Below are 18,222 nucleotides of genomic sequence, written 5' to 3'. Positions count from 1 at the left end.
TTTTTTTCTGTGAGGTTTGCAGTTTTAGAATTCTGGGTCATGTTCTGAATGACAGATGGCCAAGAGAGCCTAGTTTCAGTTCACATTATGATTGGAGGATGGTTGGACTAGATGAGCTTGTAGGTCCTTTCCAACCTTGTGATTCTATGAAAGTATCAAATAACAGAGGTTTAAGTGGTTTGCAGTGTGGCTGCTGACAAAATATAAACGTATAGAATAGCTGAGCAGAAATCTGATAGGCATACCTCTAAGTGCTGGCTGTCCCTTCTCACTACCTGCTCTCCTCTTCCTCTCCCCCACTAAATAACACCATCATGAATGCTCCCCAGCAAAAGAAAGATGTGAGCCTGTTGGAGCAGGTCCAGAAGGAGGGCTGCAAAGGTGCTCAGGGAGCTTGAGAAATTTTCTTAAAGGTGATGGTTTTGAGGCGCTGGAACAGTTAGCCTAGAGAAGCTGCAGGTGCCCCTCCCAAGAAATGTTTGAAGCCAGACAGGTTGGGGCCCTGGGCCTCATACTTTATTCTATTGGCCTGCAACATCATGGGTTGGTTTTGAAGGATGGCAGTAGAGGTTGAACCTTCCTCTGATATTCCCTTACATGTTGTTGCTGTGTGACAGATGGCAGCAGAGGGACAGTCTGACACAATGGTGTCTGACATGGAGGTGTGTATGAAGTGCAAATGTGTCATCAAATTCCTCCATGTGGAAAAGATTGCACCCAGTGATATTAAGCAATGTTTGATGAACATTTATGGAGACCTAATGGTGGATGTGAGCACACTGAGGCATTGGGCAGTGCATTTCATTAATAACGCTGTCATAACATCTGTGAAGCAGTGGGTCACATCTGCTGGTGCAGATTTTTACAAGTGCGGCATGCAAGCTCCTGTTCATCACTGGTGAAATGCATAGCTAATGGTGATGGCTGTGTTGAAAAGGAGTGTTGTGTAGCTGAGAATTTGCTGTAACAAATAGTGTTCTGCTCTTTGTATCTGTTGTGGAAACAAATAGCAGGCATTACTTTCTGAGCAGCCCACCTGGGTATTCCTTAGGGTTCCTTCTAACCCCCATCATTCTACAATTTGTCAATGAAACTACTGTGGAAACTTTGTTCAGCTAAACATGAGTTGTTAGTGTAGCCAGTCTGTTATCCTTAGCATGAAGTGTGTATATGGGGGTAGAGTTGGTCCCTGCGGTTCTATTACCCAGTCCCATCCTGTAAGCATTCTTAACAGCAGCTGTGTGAAAGACAGTGCTATAAAAAATGAGATTATTGGTGTTCTGGAACTAGCTGTGTTTTAGGGACCAGTGAAGAAAAGGAAGCTTTATACTAGCATTCCCCACGTCACTGCTTTTCTTATCAGACTCTGGCTTCACAGTGCCTGGTATGGGACAGGACTTCTCAATTGGTTTTATTACGGATAAGAGCTACAGTAACACCTCTGAAGTATGAATATGTAGCCTCTAAAGATTTTTCTTCAAGGAACAAACCTGAAAAAGGGTAAAGTTATTTTCAAAAATTGAATCTGAACCTCCAGCTTACCGGAAGTAACCCATTGCACACTACTTGAAGTGTCCAGTCATCTTAGGGATGGCAATCACTGCCTGAGGAAGAGAGGAATAACTTAATAATGAACTGAGGTTTGTTTCTGGGGTGTGCTTTGGCATATATCAAGCTAGACCTTGAGGAATGACTCTGATTTAATCCATCATTAATTTACTTCCCAAGAAAGACTGCTAATGCAGTCTGACTGACTACTGGGCAAGGACGTGTCAGTGTATTTAAATTTAGTAATGTCATTCTACCAGTGATAGCAGCTGTCAGAACTGATACACCCTCGCTAAGAAAATGAATTGTTTTTCTTTTTTGGTTCTATTTGTTTAAAGTACTTTATGGTCTGTGAGGCAGATTAGACAGCTGTAAGCTGGTTCCCTGTTACTGTCTGGAGAAGCATGTTGTCCCCTAGAAGGAGTGATTGCAGTAGAAATGCTCTGCGTAATTCCCTGGAATCTGTAGCAAGATGTGCAAGAACCTGAAGATCTTTGCTACATATGTGCCGATGACCTAGAAGTACTTTCCAAAGATGGGTCTACATTGCAGCTTTGTTTGCTTCTGAACTCTTCAATTTGAAAAAAAAGCTTTTAGGTCAAATTAGTTTCTTTTTTTGAGAGAGGCAGACATACCAACTAAAGACTGAAATTTATCTGAGTTCATACTTTTTTATTAGTTAACTCATGCAAGTTGAGATGATAGTCAAAGTGAACATTCTCCTGTTATAAGTGCAAGCCTCTTATAGCTTGCTGGGCTTCAATTGTTCAGTTAATTAAAACTCAATTTGAAAGCAAAAAATAATTGAAAAATTAAAAGGTGAAAGAAGAGTAGATGTGATATGAGAAGAAACTTTTCTAAGGAATAATTAGTTAAGGAAAGAAAGAGAAATCACCTGTGTATGCTCAGAGTATTACTATTCCAGAGGAAAGATCATTTGATCAGAAGTGTCCGGAAAGGACAGGTAAGCTACATGCGTGATCAGCTCAAGTCTTTTTCTTGCTCAGATACAGTGAGGTTGGAAAAGGGAATGGCTTAGTAGAAGAGCGGAGCTTAAGTTTGCAGCGTCTATTACATTTGTCTTTACGCTTTCCATAGCGCTTCCTATTTCACTTGTGTTTGTGTCCCTTACAGGGTCTCATTCTACTGCAAGGCAATCAAGTGAATGAGCTGCCACCTAATCCTGATGAGCCTGGAAAACATCTATTTGAAATTGCCCCAGGTAGGCCAGCAAGTCCTTTTACTTTCTGCATAACCTCAACTATTCCTTTTAGTTATTAACAGTGATAAGACAACTACATGGCTTACTTGAATTCTAGGCGTTCTGATACACTAGCCAAATCATCTAGAGAAATTGAGAAATAGGGCTTGATAGTTATTTGCTGTGATATTCTCTCTTTTTGGATGGAACTGCTGATGTGGTACCTCTTCCTTGTCACTGCATGTTATTTGTTAATGCTCCCTTTTCTTTATATTGTTCCACACCTTCATAGGCTGGACTCTACAAAAAAATCAGCAGAGCACTGTGCTCACAGTATTGCTTACATGAGAGTGGCATTAATTGCTTGAATGTGACAGATCTTATGTACTGTTTCTCAAATATTGTGCACCATAGTATTCTTGCTGTACTGTGAACTGGGCTGTGAAAGCACTTGGATTTTCCTGGTTGTGAATGTGTCCGTGTGTTCTGGCAATAAAGGGAATTAACTGAGCCACTGGGTAAATGGGCATTCTTCACTTCTTGCCAGCCTTTTAAGTTTTACTTCTGTGGGCTGCAAAGTAGATCTCGTGAGCCACAAATGATGGTTGCTTCAATGGAGTTGGCAACAACAATGTTGTGTGGCTACTTGAGAAAGGCTATCCAAAGATATAGGAAAAAAGCTATGCTTGACAGCATAGTTTTGAGACCCAGGACATCTGTGTTCAGTTTTTTGTGTTCAGTTTTGTCATTGCTCTTCTCTGGGCTCCTAGGAACAACTATTTACTCTCAGTGGACCACTGTCCTGCCAGCAGAATTCAGATGTTTTCTCAACCATGTGGAGCTGAATCTATTCGTGTCTGTAGGGAGCTCGTTTGCAACACAGATAGCAAGCATTGAAAAATGCTACAAATAGCCAGTCAATGCAGAATGTGATTTGGCACAAATGTCACTGAAAAAATGTAGCTTGAAGAGTTTCCTATTTTCTTCACAGTACGCTTATTCTGGGCTGATTTCGGCTTAAATGGGTTTTCTTTCTTACCTGTTTTGTGAAATGATTGCTTGCCAGCCCACAGAACATCCACATAGTGAACAGTTCTTAAATGGGTACCAAATAGAAAAGGGAGCACAAATCATCTTGCAGGACTCAAAACATTATTTTCCATCAGTTCTCATCTTTCCTTGTGTTGACACTGATTGTATTGCTGCTTGTGTTCCTTTTCTCCCAGTGTAAACTTGGCACTACATAGTCTCTAAAAGGGTGATAAGATCTCTCAGTATTTTTAACTAAGTTGAAGATCTTGTTAACAGAAGCACATTCTGTAAATACAGATATGAGACTTTACAGTATGTGTGAAACGCAGAGCTTTAACAAAATTCAGAGCAGTCCTGTATTTTGAACGTTTCTATAGTGTCCTGATACCACCTTAACTGGCAAAGAGAGAGATTGAGATCTATCTTGTAGTTCCTGACAAGGAAATGTCCCAAATTTTGGATTATAGCAGCAGCTACCTCATAAAAATCTACTTGTTTGATAGCTAGGGTTTCAGCATTCTTATTACTAGAAGAGTTGCCTGGAGCTTACCGCCTGTTTTTGTGTTGTCGGCTTGCCAGTGAGCGCTACTTCCTCAGAGTGCAGGGACTAGATTAACAGCATGTTCTGCACTGTAACAGAGCCTGTATTGATTTTTCTGCTGAGTAACAAGAACTAATGATGGGCATTGTGTATTATTCATGTTTCATCAAGTTCATTTATAAGCTGTATAGTGCAGCTGGGAGAAGGGTTAACTGGGGACATGAGAGACAGTAGAATAATTCTACAGTTAAACTAGTGTTGTATCAAGTGGTAGCGCTTTCTAAACTGCCTCCTTTGGCAGAAATACTCTCTATCCTCTTCTGGAGAAACTGTCTGCATTTCTGGACCATTTTTAGCCTGTTCATTCTTTCTTCTCTCACAATTAATAAAGCTCAAAGTGGAACGGCAGAGTAAAGCATGGACACTTCATCGATTGCTCTTATGTTCCAGGGTGCATTAGCATGTGGTGAGAGGGTATTTCTAAAAGAATTTTTGGGGTGGTCTGAGGCCAAGAGCAAAATTGAATTACTTGGGGGTGATATTCACATATAGCAGCTAATATCTGAGAACTTCCTAGGGGAGTATTGATGGCTTAAAAGTTCTGAATTTTTACTTTATAGAAGGTTGATGTTTTTAATGCCATGTGACAGATAGCTTGTCTCATTTTAATAATTTGCTCTTTGCAATATTAAGAGAGGAAATGCTCAAGTTCTTCTGTAGAATCAGAGATCCTTCTCTGATATGGGAAGGTTTTCAGAGTCAAGGGAGTGATGAAAAAGTTCAGAAGGTAGGAAAAAATTGTCTTTAGGGCATGGATTATTAGCAACCGACTAAAGAACAGCTTTTATTTGCAGAAAACTTGATGAGTTGAAGGTTTTTTCCTCTTTAGAATTGATTCAGTCAGTCTTCTCATGAAGAATGAGAGGGGAAAGACATCTAAATTTTTCCTTAGTTAAACTGCTACCTTAATGACTAACATTGTCACCTGTGCAGGAAACCCAGGTTTCTCTTCTGCCAGGCATAGGCCTGGACTCTGAACCTGTCACCTGTGTGTACCTTCTGTCACTACTGGTCTTAGTGGGACAGATGGTTTTGCTTCACTTTTAATTCTGAAATTTAGAATAATTTTGGTAACATCCTTTTTAGAAGAATGTTTTCCCTTTCTTTTCATGAACTGGCATGTTGTGATTGAAAGCAGCTTTTCAGATAAACTCTATCGTGATTTGTAATAACAGCTTGCCACAGTGCTGTTTGCTGAGGATAACAGTGACAGCTTTTAGCTAGATTTTTATATGAAAAATAAGAGTGCAGTATTGTGGGAGTTATAATTTGATTTCACTGGAAACCACTGCTAAAGAGATCAATCTTGCTTGTCCCTTTCCCTCTTGGCTTTTTCCCCAATATACTCTGATTTCTCACTTCCACTGTTGTGACTAGAAAAAAGTCTTTGAAACCAGTTGGATGTGAGGTTGATCAAATGAAGACTGTGGAATATGCTTTTCTGGGTTCCTTTACATGCTCCTCTTGAGTAACACTACCAGCCCTCTCATTAGTGAGATGATTCAGTCTCCAGATCTTGTCTTGGGCTTTGTGTAGGCTTAGCCAGAGCAAAGGTGCTTATGTTTGATTCACATTTAGAAGGTTATTTTCAAAGCTTTGTACTCTGGCATGCTGTTCAATTAATTATACAGTCTGAGCTCAATATCAGCAAATTGTCTTTTCAAAAGGGACCTGAATTCAGCAGTGACTCCTTTAAATATGGAATTTGTTGTATTCTGCCAGTAGTCTGAGACAGGTTGAAATGCCTCATCCAGGAACTTCTTTGTAGGAGCTGTTTCACTGTCTTTTTAAACTATTTAATATGATATTAATAAAGGCAGAATTGGAAGATGGGAATACTAACTCTTATAGGGACTTTAACTGATGACCACATGCTCTGTAGGGAGTGCAGTTGAGCTCTTGGCAGTTTTATAGAGTGATTGTAGTGGCAGCTCTTTTGTCTTGTCCCAGTAGGATGAAAGGTGCCTGTAAAACACTGCTCTGCAGTACACTTCTGTGTCTCAGTTGATCAACAGCAAGTCATTTTTCTGACCTTTTTATCTCAGTTCCTGTTGAGATGATATGTAATTAAAATACCTGGAGGAGTAATTAGAAATTCAGACACTTAGAATCATTCTATATTTTCTATCAATCAATGCATATTCCAGTTCTAACTATCAGCAGGAAGCTGAGTTTGCTGCTGGTAATTAATATTTTCTCCTGAAGCCTACAGCTGACTACTGACTGCATCTCTGGATATGCGATGTTGGTTTTAGAGGGTTTTATTTAGGTTTCTAGTATTCAGCACTTAGCATAGCAAAAATAGTAGTTCAGGGTCCTACTGAAAAGAGTGAAGTGATATTATTTCAGCAGAGCACTATGGAAATGCTTAGCAAGCTTATGGACATCAGTAAGTATCCATGGCACTGCACTGATCTGTAGGAGAGGACAGATTTGCAGCAGAGCTGCCATTGCTACTGGCTCATCTTTAATTCTTCTAGAAGTCTGGAGTGCAACTCAAGGCAGAATATTTATGTCACTGAAAGTGGTAACTATCTTAGGTAATATAAGCTAGACTTCCCATTTATTAAGGAGGGATAAAGCTAAAATATTTTCTCTGAACTGTCTTTATAAAGGAGTGACTGACTAGCACAGTGAAATTGCATGCCTTCTTTCCTGACAGTCTGGAAACTTGTTACTACCTTACAGTTTGGGTTTAAGACCTTCAAGGTAATACCATGTACATTTGTAATACAGATACATCTGCTGGGCTTTAGTCTGCTGCAGAGACTCCTTACATGCAAGATGAGTGCAGCCTAAGTCCCTTTGGATATACGTATGCTGTACTTTCATAACAAAAAATGCAAAATCTTGATACTTTGGCATGTGCTCTACTTGCTCCATCAGCTCTTGAGCACTAGATGGTGCTGGTTCTTTCCACCTTGTGCTTGGAAACTTGCTATGGTTTTGGTATATCCTGAATCACTTGAATGTGAGTTCATTCTGTAAAAGGAAATTAGCCTCTCCTTGTTTTTTGATGTTTCCTCAAAAGCAATTCAACAAGTGAGAAATTCCAAAAGTGCTATTATCTATCCTGTGAAGCTATTTCTGTGCTCTATAGGCAGAATACAGCATTGCATACGTTTCCAAACATTTGCCCTGCCATGAGCAGCTTAGTCTTCTTGGATCCATAAGATACTACTGCAGATTTTAAGCTGCAGTCACAGGTGCCAAAATGAAGTATTTGAAAGAATTTGGTTTCAAATTCTTTGCCTGCTTCATGTTAGGATGGATTTCCTTCTTATGGAAGAGCAAAGCATGTTCTGTATGGATATGTGCAATAATGGCTGCATGGGGAAGCCACTTGAATCTAGGCCTCCACTCTTGAAGGTAAACCATCTTCACCTGGGACTTACTAGCTATTTTGTTGTATGTATCTGTTTTTCCCCATCCTGAACCTGAGAAACTTATTTTTTCAGAACATTTATCTTCTTTTTTCCAGTTTTAAGGAATAGGTTTCCTCTGCCTGGGTGTTCAAGTAAGAGTTTGATCAAAAGTCTCACTGCATTGCTTCTTAGGGATTTGCCTGAAAGACCCAAACGGTCTTCCTCGGAGCAGCTCTCTTTCTCCTCAGCTATAATGATTTTATGTGCCTGAAAACAAAAAATAGTTTTCGTGGCCTGGCCAGACCCTGACAACTTAATTTAGGATCAGCAGAAGCACCAAGGGGCTGCCAGTGTTTCTGGGTTTGTTGTATAAATTGATTTAAGTTAAGCAACTGTTGTCTGGGGAAGTTAATGGAGGCCCTGGCTTCAGTCATGAAGATGTTAGACATTAACAATTTGAATCTTCTGCAGGCAGGGCATCTCTTCTTACTAATCTCCTGATCCATGCTGTCCCTGACTACTTGACTGTACCATGTCACTGATTAATCTTTCTTGAAAGATAACCTGGAAAAAGAGACTGAATTGCCGTCTGAATTTGTATAATCTTTACTTATTTCAGTAATGTTATGTTAAGTTCAGTGGTGTAGAGAGATCAATACTCTATTGCCTACTTAAGGCAATGGCTCATTGCTGTTTAAGGTCTTAATACAGCATCCAGACTTCCATATAGACACATTACTAGGCTCCTCTTATTCCTGAGGACTGTGACGCTCTCTGATAGTTATGAATTTTTTGGCTCACTTTGTGTGGTCAATTGAAAACATACTGAAGGGTATCAAAAGGCACCTGCAGCTAGTAAATTGCTTTTATTTTTCCCCCTTACCATATGCAATGCCCAAGGCTTATGTTTGCATTTGGCATGCAAAGATTCTGCTTCATGCCTTTGTTTCATTAGATGTGTTTGATCTATTGCCTACATCTGTCAGTGCTCTGAGACCTTGGGTAGTTTAAAGTGATCCTGGAAATGGACTGTGACAGCATATGAGTTCTTCTGTTCTGGAATCTGCATCTCCAGGAGAAACTCTACATCTGATCTCTAATCACTAACACCTAGGTATCTTGAATGCAAGCACAGACTTTCAACAAAAATGGTGTTTTTTACAACTTCAGTTGCAACAGAGTATGGCCTTCTAAGAAAGGAGCATGAGTTTTTATGGAGCTTCATAAATAGCTTTTTCTACTAGTGGTGATCATTAAGGCATACTTTCTAACTGTTTTAGAGCAGCTTTCCTTAACCTATTGTATTTCTGAAAGTCAGATACATTTGCATAGTATTTTATAAGGGCTGCCCTTTGGGTGCAGAAATGTGGCTCTGTAAAATGTTGTCACTGAAACCTGCAAGGCATATTTTAATCCCATCAGGTTGGCTTTTTAGTGCAAATTAGGTAAGATTTTTGAGCTCTTCATCCTGTGATGTTCCAGAGTAAGATCTGAATATTTTGCCTTAAGGATGATATATTAAGCCGTAAGGAGCATGTGGTTGGTATAAAGATAAATATATTTAACATCTCAGTGCGGGAATAGCTTTGTTTCATAAAATGTGATATCAGTCTGTCAACACAATCTCTTGTATGGTGCCTTCCCTGTATTCCTTGCTAATTGGAAATGAAGTCTTCAGTGCTGTCTTGCCTCTTGTGTGCTTTGATGGTACTGCCTGATGTTCAGCTGTGTTCTGCACCAGAATCAGCTTATTCCCTTTTTTGCAATAAGGATGAGTGAATTCTGTGTTTTATGCTATGTTTAGGATGCCTCAGATGAAGATACTCTAGCAGATAAACATGAAGTAAAGCAAATAAAATGTGCAGTGTAGTTCATAGAACACAACAAATTTTAGAGATAGTAAAGATGAGTGTTAGAGGTCAGCATCAGTACAAAGAAGGAAAATATTAACCTAAAGGGAAGTTTACTACTTAGATCCCCAACCCACAAATGTTTTGCCAGTTGAATAGTCTTGCTGAGGTGAGTTGAACCCTAAGTCATGTGGTATTGTGTCCTTTATCTGAAGTTCATCTGACTTGCTTTTTGCTATTTAATGGGTTAATTCTTTTCACTAGCTGCCCTGAAACAGTTGGGTAACTTTACTGATAAAGTGTATTTCAGACTAATTTGTGGGCTTCTTTTGGTCATCAGAGCTAGAGAGTCAGGTTTGCTTGCTCTTTTCCATAGGTGTCCTTGGGACTGCTTTCTTTTTGATTTTCTACACATGAACTTTTTAAAGGTCACCATCTCTGCTGAGTGGTTCCTGTTTCTTTCTTTCTTTCTTTAAACTCAGATAGTAGAAGTAAATAGTTGAATTTTGAGGGGGTGGATGATGATTCTTGGGGGTTTAAATTCTTTTTAATTACCTATGGATCCTGAAGTTGTCAGCAGATACATGTGTCTGCTGTGGAGTTCATGCTGCATTTGTGTTTGGAATAGCAGGAATAAAAGACAGTCTCAAGTTTGTAAATGTAAAATTTTGTGGATGAGGAAATTAATTTCTGCTCCACTCATACTGTTGTTATTGCAGAATAACTGTAACATATGCAGTGTTTAATGACTTGTAGCTTTACTCCTATTTCCTACTGCCATGGGCTGCCATGGATCTGAGTTTCTGTGATATGCAGCAGGTGCAGCCTATGCAGAATACACATACTCTACTCCATATTCTCTTTCCTCTCCTCTGAGAAGTGCTTCAGTCACATGTTCATTGAAAATAGGGCAAGAAGTAGAGCTGGTTGTCTCTAAACTAGGTCTGGACATCACTTAAGTGAAATAAACCAAAATGTTTGTTCCCCAGAGTGCTCCAGGAGGGAACACTGACACCTACAGAACATTGCTTACCTAAAGAATAGAGATAAAACCATAACCTGAGAACATACCATATAATAACAAATGTGTTGGGCAGCACTTCTGTGACTGAGGTAGCTGTTAGTGCTGGTGGCTGAACTGCTCAGTATAATATTCTGACTTGAAAATGCCATCTGCAAATAGTTCTGTTAAGGAAAAGAAAACACATTTCCTTTTCACGCATGTGATAGCACAATGGGGAAGGGACAGTGAGGCTGATAATATGCTACTCCAGTGTCTGAATAGAAATCTAATTGTTAAGCTGCTATCTGATATGTTTATGAAGCTGTTTGTGAATGTTGCCCTAATGTCAATTGGAAATGGCAGCTGGCCTGATGTCAAACAGCTGTGATGATTCACATGCAACCCATTCTGCTTTTGTCTGAAATGCTACAGGGATAGCCAGTGTGCTATCAGTGTGAACGAGCTTGTGCTGGGCTGTCTGAACCTCACAGAGAGGAGAAGGAAGTAGGGCAAAGATGTATTCCCTGTGGTGAAACACTTAAGATTTGTGCTTTGCTAAGAAAGTAGCCATTCGAAAAAGTTATAGTAATCTAATGTTACATGTAAAAGCTTTCTTAGCATTTCTATGCTGCTGTAGGTATTTCCAAAGTAGTGATTATGTATGATGACTGAACGAAAAGGGCTTGGTGTTGGAGTGCTTATATACTGCTTTTTAAATAATTTTTCAGATTCTTGTCCTATGAACTTGTCTGTACTTAGCCTTACCCTTGGGTAGGGTCCTATTAACATGATTGCCCACAAAATACTTTCCACATTGATCTTATTATCAAGATTCACTTGTGCTATGCAAGAAGTCAGAGGAGGTGGTGACAAAGGTCTCTCTTATGCATAGTGTTTATTCATAAACTTAAAAAGGTACGAGTTACTGCAGGGAAACAAACTCACCTGACACCTGAACAGCTGGAAATGCAGGCTCTGTACTTTCTGAAGGACTAATGCAACATGAAGAATGGAAAACCGTGAAACAAGCAGAACAATTTAGTTTCCCTGGGGCAGCCAAGAGAAGTGCTGACATTAATCAGCTTAGAAATGAAATGCGTGCAATTTTAGTACTTGAAGGTGTCCTTGGGAAGGGGAAATGGAGAACTAAGGAATTGTGTGCTTTCAAATCAGTAAATTTTGGAATATCTATTTCTGTCAATTCTTGATGTTTAAAGAAATTCCTTCAGAAAGAGATGGATGTGAAATCTTTGACATGTCCAGAATGTGGGTGGTTTTTGTTTTTGTTTTTTTTTTTGTGATGAAGCTCTTCTAACAGATAAATCCTGAAGATCCCTGAGTATTGGCTTTATGTGCATTGCAGACACAGGTAGCACTTTCTCCTTCCTGATTGCTATGAAGAAATTGTACTGTATTAGAGTAACTCAAACAGACCCCGTTGTTTGGGTTAAACATCTTTGGCTTAAAGGAGAGTCGTTGTAACACTTCTGCTTGAGACCTAGTTATTAACCAGTGTGACTGTTTCATTTGTCCTATTTATTCCAGGAATAATTTTAACTCCTTTTGCTAGTGACCAATGTGTAGGCTCCTGATAAGTCATGCATGAGCTTGTCGTTGGTTTTTCTAAGGAGTGCATGGATGTCTGTTATTATGTAAAGAACATAATCCCATTTTACATACCACTGACGTAGCAGAGCTGAGCTATGCTAGTAAAGAAGCCTTTAAACTCCTTACTAGAAATTACTTTGGTTTTATTACTTTAGCAGTATGTTTCTAAACAAGTGTAAAATCCCTGACCTTGAAGAAACACAGTTTTTGTGACCACAAGGACCATCCTTTTTCATCTTATTTTCAAGATTTTTTTTTTAAATAACATCAACATGATGAGTGCTAAGAACACTTACTGAAGTATAGTTATTCTGTGTTGAATTTAGTGGCTTTTCTTTTCATAACTCAGTCTTTATAATACCTATTGCAGTGGATTCTGTTCCAGATACTGTATTGTGAAACAAAAGCAGTGAGGCAGCTGGGGTCAGGAATATGTTCTGTTTAGTGTAGCATGTTCTGATAAGTGTAATCTTCCTAATTTCCTACAAGCACTCTAGTTGAAATGATTGTGATTTCTTTCATTAGAAAGACAAAGTTCAGGTTACTTATGAATTCTTCCTTTTAGGATTCTGTTTACTTTCTCATAGTTTGTTTTCATTTCTGTTCTGTCAGGTGCATAGCCTAGTGCTCACATTCTTTTAAAGTCTGACTTTGAATCTCAGCCAGTGGAGATGGATACATTTGTAACTGCAGGATTAAACAGTGTTCTACATCCATAAACTACTACTCTTATAACTGAAGTCCACTTAAGATGTTGATAGATCCTTGTCCCCACCTGGTACCAAAGAGATGCTGTATATCATGCTGAACTCATGAAATACTGCTGTTAGTTCTGGGATTTGCTTTTAATCATGAGGTGTCTGACACTCACGAAAACTTTGAGAAGGGTGTGTGTAAGATAATGAAGAAAAGAGCTAAGAAATCAAAAGAATACCATGTTAAAAGGAGGAGCGTCTGTGAGGCCTTGAGGAAGAGTTGTGCATTATGTAAAAGATAATATAAAAGCTCTGCTCCTTCCTTTAGTTTGGTGTTGTGGATTTAATATTCATTTCTAGCTACATTAGTGTGAGAATTCTCTTACTGCAGGAGTGGTCATTTCTTCTATTAGGAGAGGTTAATAGAGTTGAGACTGCCTGGAGGCAACTTGGGAGGGGGGATCTTACCAATCTCTGTAAATACCTGAAGGGAGAGTCCCAACAGAATGGAGCCAGGCTCTTCTCAGTGATGCCTAGTGCCAGGACAGGGGGCAGTGGGTACAAACTCAAACGCAGGAGGTCCCATCTGAAGATCAGGAAACACTTCTTTACTATACAAGTGATGGAGCACGGGAACAGGTTGTCTGAAGAGATTGTGGAATCTCCTCCTTGGAGATCTTCTGAAGCTGCTTGAATATGGTGCTGTACACCCTGCTCTGAGTGTCACTGCTTCATAGGGGTTGGACCACGTGAACCCAGAGGTCCCTGCCAACCTCACCTAAGCTGTGATTCTGTGATTTGCACTAAAACTGTGTGCTTTACTATTCTTTCCCTGTGGTCTACAAATAGTGGGGAGTTGGGCAAGAAAAGCTATGAATACATGCCACTGGTAGGAAAGGATTTGTCATGCAGAGTAGAACTTGTTGATGTTGGCCAGTGTGCCTACCTGCACTGACAGAAATAAAAGCACAGCAGCAAGAGCTGTCCTAGAATACTCTTTCAATCAGTGCACACTGTCTTTTCACAAAAAAAAAAAGGGAACAGTAAGAACATCAGTTTTTCCAGGAACAGGTGCAAAGGATTCATTATAAAGGAGACTTTGTGGGCAGAACTTACTGGGGATTTTTTTGTGCTTTCTCAGTGCTTTAATGCCAGCACCCTCAGAGCTTGCTAATATCTCTGAGGCAGACACTCTAAAGAGAGGACATGTTAGGGTTAGAGGTACAGGATTTACTCTAACACAGTATGGCTGAAGGCTGAAGGTATATAGGAACTTGTAACAAAGTGTTCTTCATTTGTTGTTGGTTGCACCTAAAATTAGTTTTGAATTTACTTAGGAAGCTGTGAGCTTCTCACGTACACCAGATGGTTGATTAGAATTCATAGACTCCATTTTATCTTTTTCACAAGGTTCCTTTTTATTTCAACAAGTGTTTTAGGAATAAATAAGGTGGACACCTGGAAAAATACCTTTTGAAGCATAGGTGACAATATGGAAAAAATGTGAAAAATGCCAGTGTAGATTATTCATATATAGCTGTCTGTTATGGCTTTGGATGCTGAAATTCTTTTGGAAGCACAGTGATTAGAGAGAAGAGGAAGGAAATAAACATCAAATCAGAATAACTTTTTCATAATTTCAGGATCTCACAACTTTCTGGACTAGAATCTTTCTAATAGGGACAGGTTATAAGTTCTGAAATGCTATTGCTGACTCACTAGCTAGGTGACTTTTGTTCTTTAAGAATGTACTACTTTCTTTAAGCCTACGGTGTCTCATCATAACTGTGTCCTGTTTCCTTTAGCCACACTACGCTTATGTGTTGTATGACCTCTGAAAAGGCAGTTACAAACTTTGTACCTGCATGCAATACCTACCTCATACCATCTAGTGATGTATCTACAGTGCCAACCCCTGTTCTTTTGTGGAGGAGTGAACTAGAAATACCTCTAAACCACAAAGATCCGATACTTCTGTCAGCAAGTTACATTTCAGAGTCTTACCAACCTGTAGAACTGGGATTTGCAAAAACATTTCTTTCACAGTTTACATTAAAGGCTTTAGAAACATGTATTTAAAGGATTGAGCTTTTGGAGGCAGAAGGATGTGGGATGGAAGATGGTTTAGACTTCTCTGAGACTTCTCTGATCACAGAGGGAAGAAGTCATGGGGGAAGTAACATTATCACCTTATAGTTGAATACCTGATCTCTGATCTTAGGTATTTAAAAGAGATGATGAATATTTTCAAGGGAGTTTTAATATTAGGAGATATACAAACCAAGGCTGAGCATAACGCACTTTTCTACCTATGTTGTTATATTGCCAAAATACTCTTAATTTCCTGAGATCCAGTGGAGAGTAGGAATTTTGTACCAGCTTAGGGATGCATCCATTTAAAAATGCTTAGATGGAACTGTAAGCTTTTGGAATGACTTTTAAATTAATCTTTTTGAAAGCATCTTAAAATGTCTGCAAACAAATTACCCAACTGAGTAGTGCTTTGCTACAATGTTAGCACCATACAGCACTATTTTGACACACAAAGTTTGTTCAAATTGAAAAGGAGAGAGACCAGTTCTGGGTTTCTTGAAACACAGTCTTGATGTTTCCGAAGTAAAATTGGGAATTTGACACTTGTCTGATGAAGAGGCATAGATCAGGAGTTGGAAGGACAGAGTTTTGTTAGATTTTGGCAAAACTGTTCTCTGCGTTGAGGCTCCTAGGTTGAGTTTCTGGTCTTTACTGGAGCAATTGATGCTTTCTACTGCCCCAGTAGGAGCCCACTGTTTGTCAGGCAAAACCTGTCTGTAGATTGGAGATTGGTTTTTGTGATCTCTGCAGAGACATCAACGTGGCCCAGTAAGCTGCACTGTCGCTTTCCTCAAATAGGCTGTGCTCTAATCAGATAACAGTATTAGTAAACTTTATTCTCCTTTGCCCTGAGCAGATGCAGCCAGAGCTCTCCTGCGTGGTGATATGCAGTAGCATGGGTTGCCTATCTAGTACTCAGGGTAGATTTTCTGCTTTTGATTTTTTTTCAATTTGTACTACTTCGGTGGTTTATGTCATTACAAAACATCTCACTTGTGGTTTCCTTTTTTCTTCAATTTAATGAAAAAAAAAAAAACTTAGATATTGCTGCAGTTCAGTCCTGTACAGTCCTTCCTGGAGTTTCGGTAGCCTGTGGATTCAGTAATAGAGAGTCACATGGTTCTCCCAGTTACCTGGCAAGCCACCTGTACTGTAATTTACCATGTCTTGGTAATCAAATAGGGAATAATGTGGGTTGGATCTGATTTTTTTTTTTTCTCTCTCTCTCAAAAAAAAAAAAACCTTCTCCACTAAAGAGAGCTGTTAGCAGTTTACTAAATAACTGACTTTAGGAATTACTAATGTGAGGGAGTTCTTAGTATATAAATATGTTTGTGGATCTAATGATATTGGCAAAACTTGATTAACTTCATTCTCGTTCTTTTGGATTTTCAACAGAGGTATAAGTATAAATGTTCAGCTTTTCACTGGTACATCAGTACTTCATACTGGCTGGCTCCAGTATGTCCTTATGAAGTGCAGAATCACTTGTTTTCTTATTAATGGCTCAAAATATTGTCAGTATTTTTGTTCTTCAGACCAGTTTGTGCCATAGAGGTTCTGAGAGAAAATGAAAATTTTGTAGTCCTTGTCTTACATCTAAAAGTTTGAAAAGGACCATTTGCCCTATTCTAGAGCTACAACTCCAACTTTTGTGATTTGGGAATCATGAGAAATATTTGTCTCCTAAGAGAATAAAAAAAATCACATCTGGAATGAATTGTTGAAATAGAATAGCATATTCTCTTATTTTTTTTTTTATTTTTTTTTTCCCCTGAATAAAAATGGTTGGCTTAAATCTTTGTCTCTGGTTTCCAGATATTCAACTTGGTCCTTAAATAGGAAAGTTCATTACTTGTCCAGCACTGTTTAGCAGCCAGTTTTCCTTTCAGAGTAGAAGCCAATGCACTACCATATTTCTGAAGGGGAGGGGGGGGGGGAGGGGTGTGAACTTAAAATCGGGGATTTCAGATAGCAAAAAATAGCAAAACAGAGAGCTGTAGCTAGAATGAAGTGCCAAGTATATGGTTTGGAGGTTGTTTGTTTGTTTTGGGGAAACTTAGGGCTTAGAAAAACTTAGTCTCCACCAATTCATTTTACAGGCACTTAAGTACGTCATGTTTCTGAAAGATCAGCCAAATTGCTTAGTACTTGAAGAAAAGATTTAGACGTTGAACTCTGGGCACCTGTTCTTGTAAATCTTACTCTCAAGTTGGTATATGCAGTTAAAGGCTAAGACATGCATAATTAACTGTGCATCTAGAAGGTCGAATTACTAAGAATTACAGAAAACTTTTTACAGCTCCTGCTGTACACAATGAGTTATGTATGCTAGCAGAGGTAACTCTCAAAATCTTACCACAGATTAAGAGGGTTTTGTTGCTTGAAAAGCTTTGCCCACAGCTCTCAGAGCATTCTCTTCTGCAGTACCTGCCCTGACTGGGACTGGGTCATTGGTTCTCTTGCTCATCGCTTCTGAACTTAACACTTGACCCAAGTGCTGTACCCCTTTGCCTGTGAGCTTCTGGCTAAAACAAACCCCCAGAGGGATAAAAAATAGGTCCCACACCTGGCTGCAGTGCTTAAGGGTGTTGTTCCTTCTGAACAGTGTCCCTGCTGCTTTCAGTGAAGTCTGAAAACAAACACTGAGTGATCAGAGAGCCAGGAAACATCTGTTCTATGTATGTTGCTCTTTTCTTATCCCAAAACAAAACTCTTATCTTGTCTCTGTGGCTAGTGATTTAGTTAGGTTAATGCAATTACAAGAAAGTGTTTAAACATGCCTTCTAAATATTGCTGGAGCAGCATGGACCTCTGCAAGAATCTCAGTACCTATCAGTCCCTGCAAGAGCTGCCGCAGATGCATGGCTAAGTGTTTACTCTGGGAGGAGCAATTGATAGAACCCTTTCCTGTGCCGGCATAATTTTCCAAGAGGTGAAACGGCATTCCTAGCATCTTTTTATGCGCTCTGAAGGATGGCATTTAGTGGCTACTGCCCTCCGGCCGCCTGAGAGCTACGTCTGCCTCTCGCGGCTATCACATCAGCCAGAGGAGCTGAGGACTGTCCCGGGGCTGGCCGCAAACATAGGCGGCAGAGGGGAGCCCCGAGGCGCCCAGCTGGCCCCCTAGCCGTGCCGTGCCATGGGGCTGTGCTGCTGCGGGGGCTGCGGGCTGCGGCCTGGAGGTAACTGGCAGCGCTGACACGAGGGGCGGCGGGGGGCTGC

At 39.7% G+C, this 18,222-nt stretch overlaps 1 protein-coding gene across 4 annotated transcripts in view; it reads left to right on the top strand.

Moving 5' to 3' along the window:
- Nucleotides 1-18,222, top strand: part of ARHGAP22 (Rho GTPase activating protein 22) — a 117,751-nt gene that overhangs the window by 9,787 nt on the left and 89,742 nt on the right. For all 4 annotated transcript variants that reach the window (XM_010714469.3, XM_019617625.2, XM_019617624.2 and 1 more), the window contains exon 2: nt 2,683-2,770. In XM_010714469.3, coding sequence (XP_010712771.1) covers nt 2,683-2,770 — 88 coding nt within the window. The remainder of the gene's footprint in view (nt 1-2,682; nt 2,771-18,222) is intronic.

The sequence above is a fragment of the Meleagris gallopavo genome, chromosome 8 (assembly GCF_000146605.3).
Source record: "Meleagris gallopavo isolate NT-WF06-2002-E0010 breed Aviagen turkey brand Nicholas breeding stock chromosome 8, Turkey_5.1, whole genome shotgun sequence".
In the NCBI taxonomy this organism is placed as follows: domain Eukaryota; kingdom Metazoa; phylum Chordata; class Aves; order Galliformes; family Phasianidae; genus Meleagris; species Meleagris gallopavo.
The sequence above is the reverse complement of the archived record's forward strand: the minus strand, read 5'-3'. Positions and strand labels throughout refer to the sequence as shown.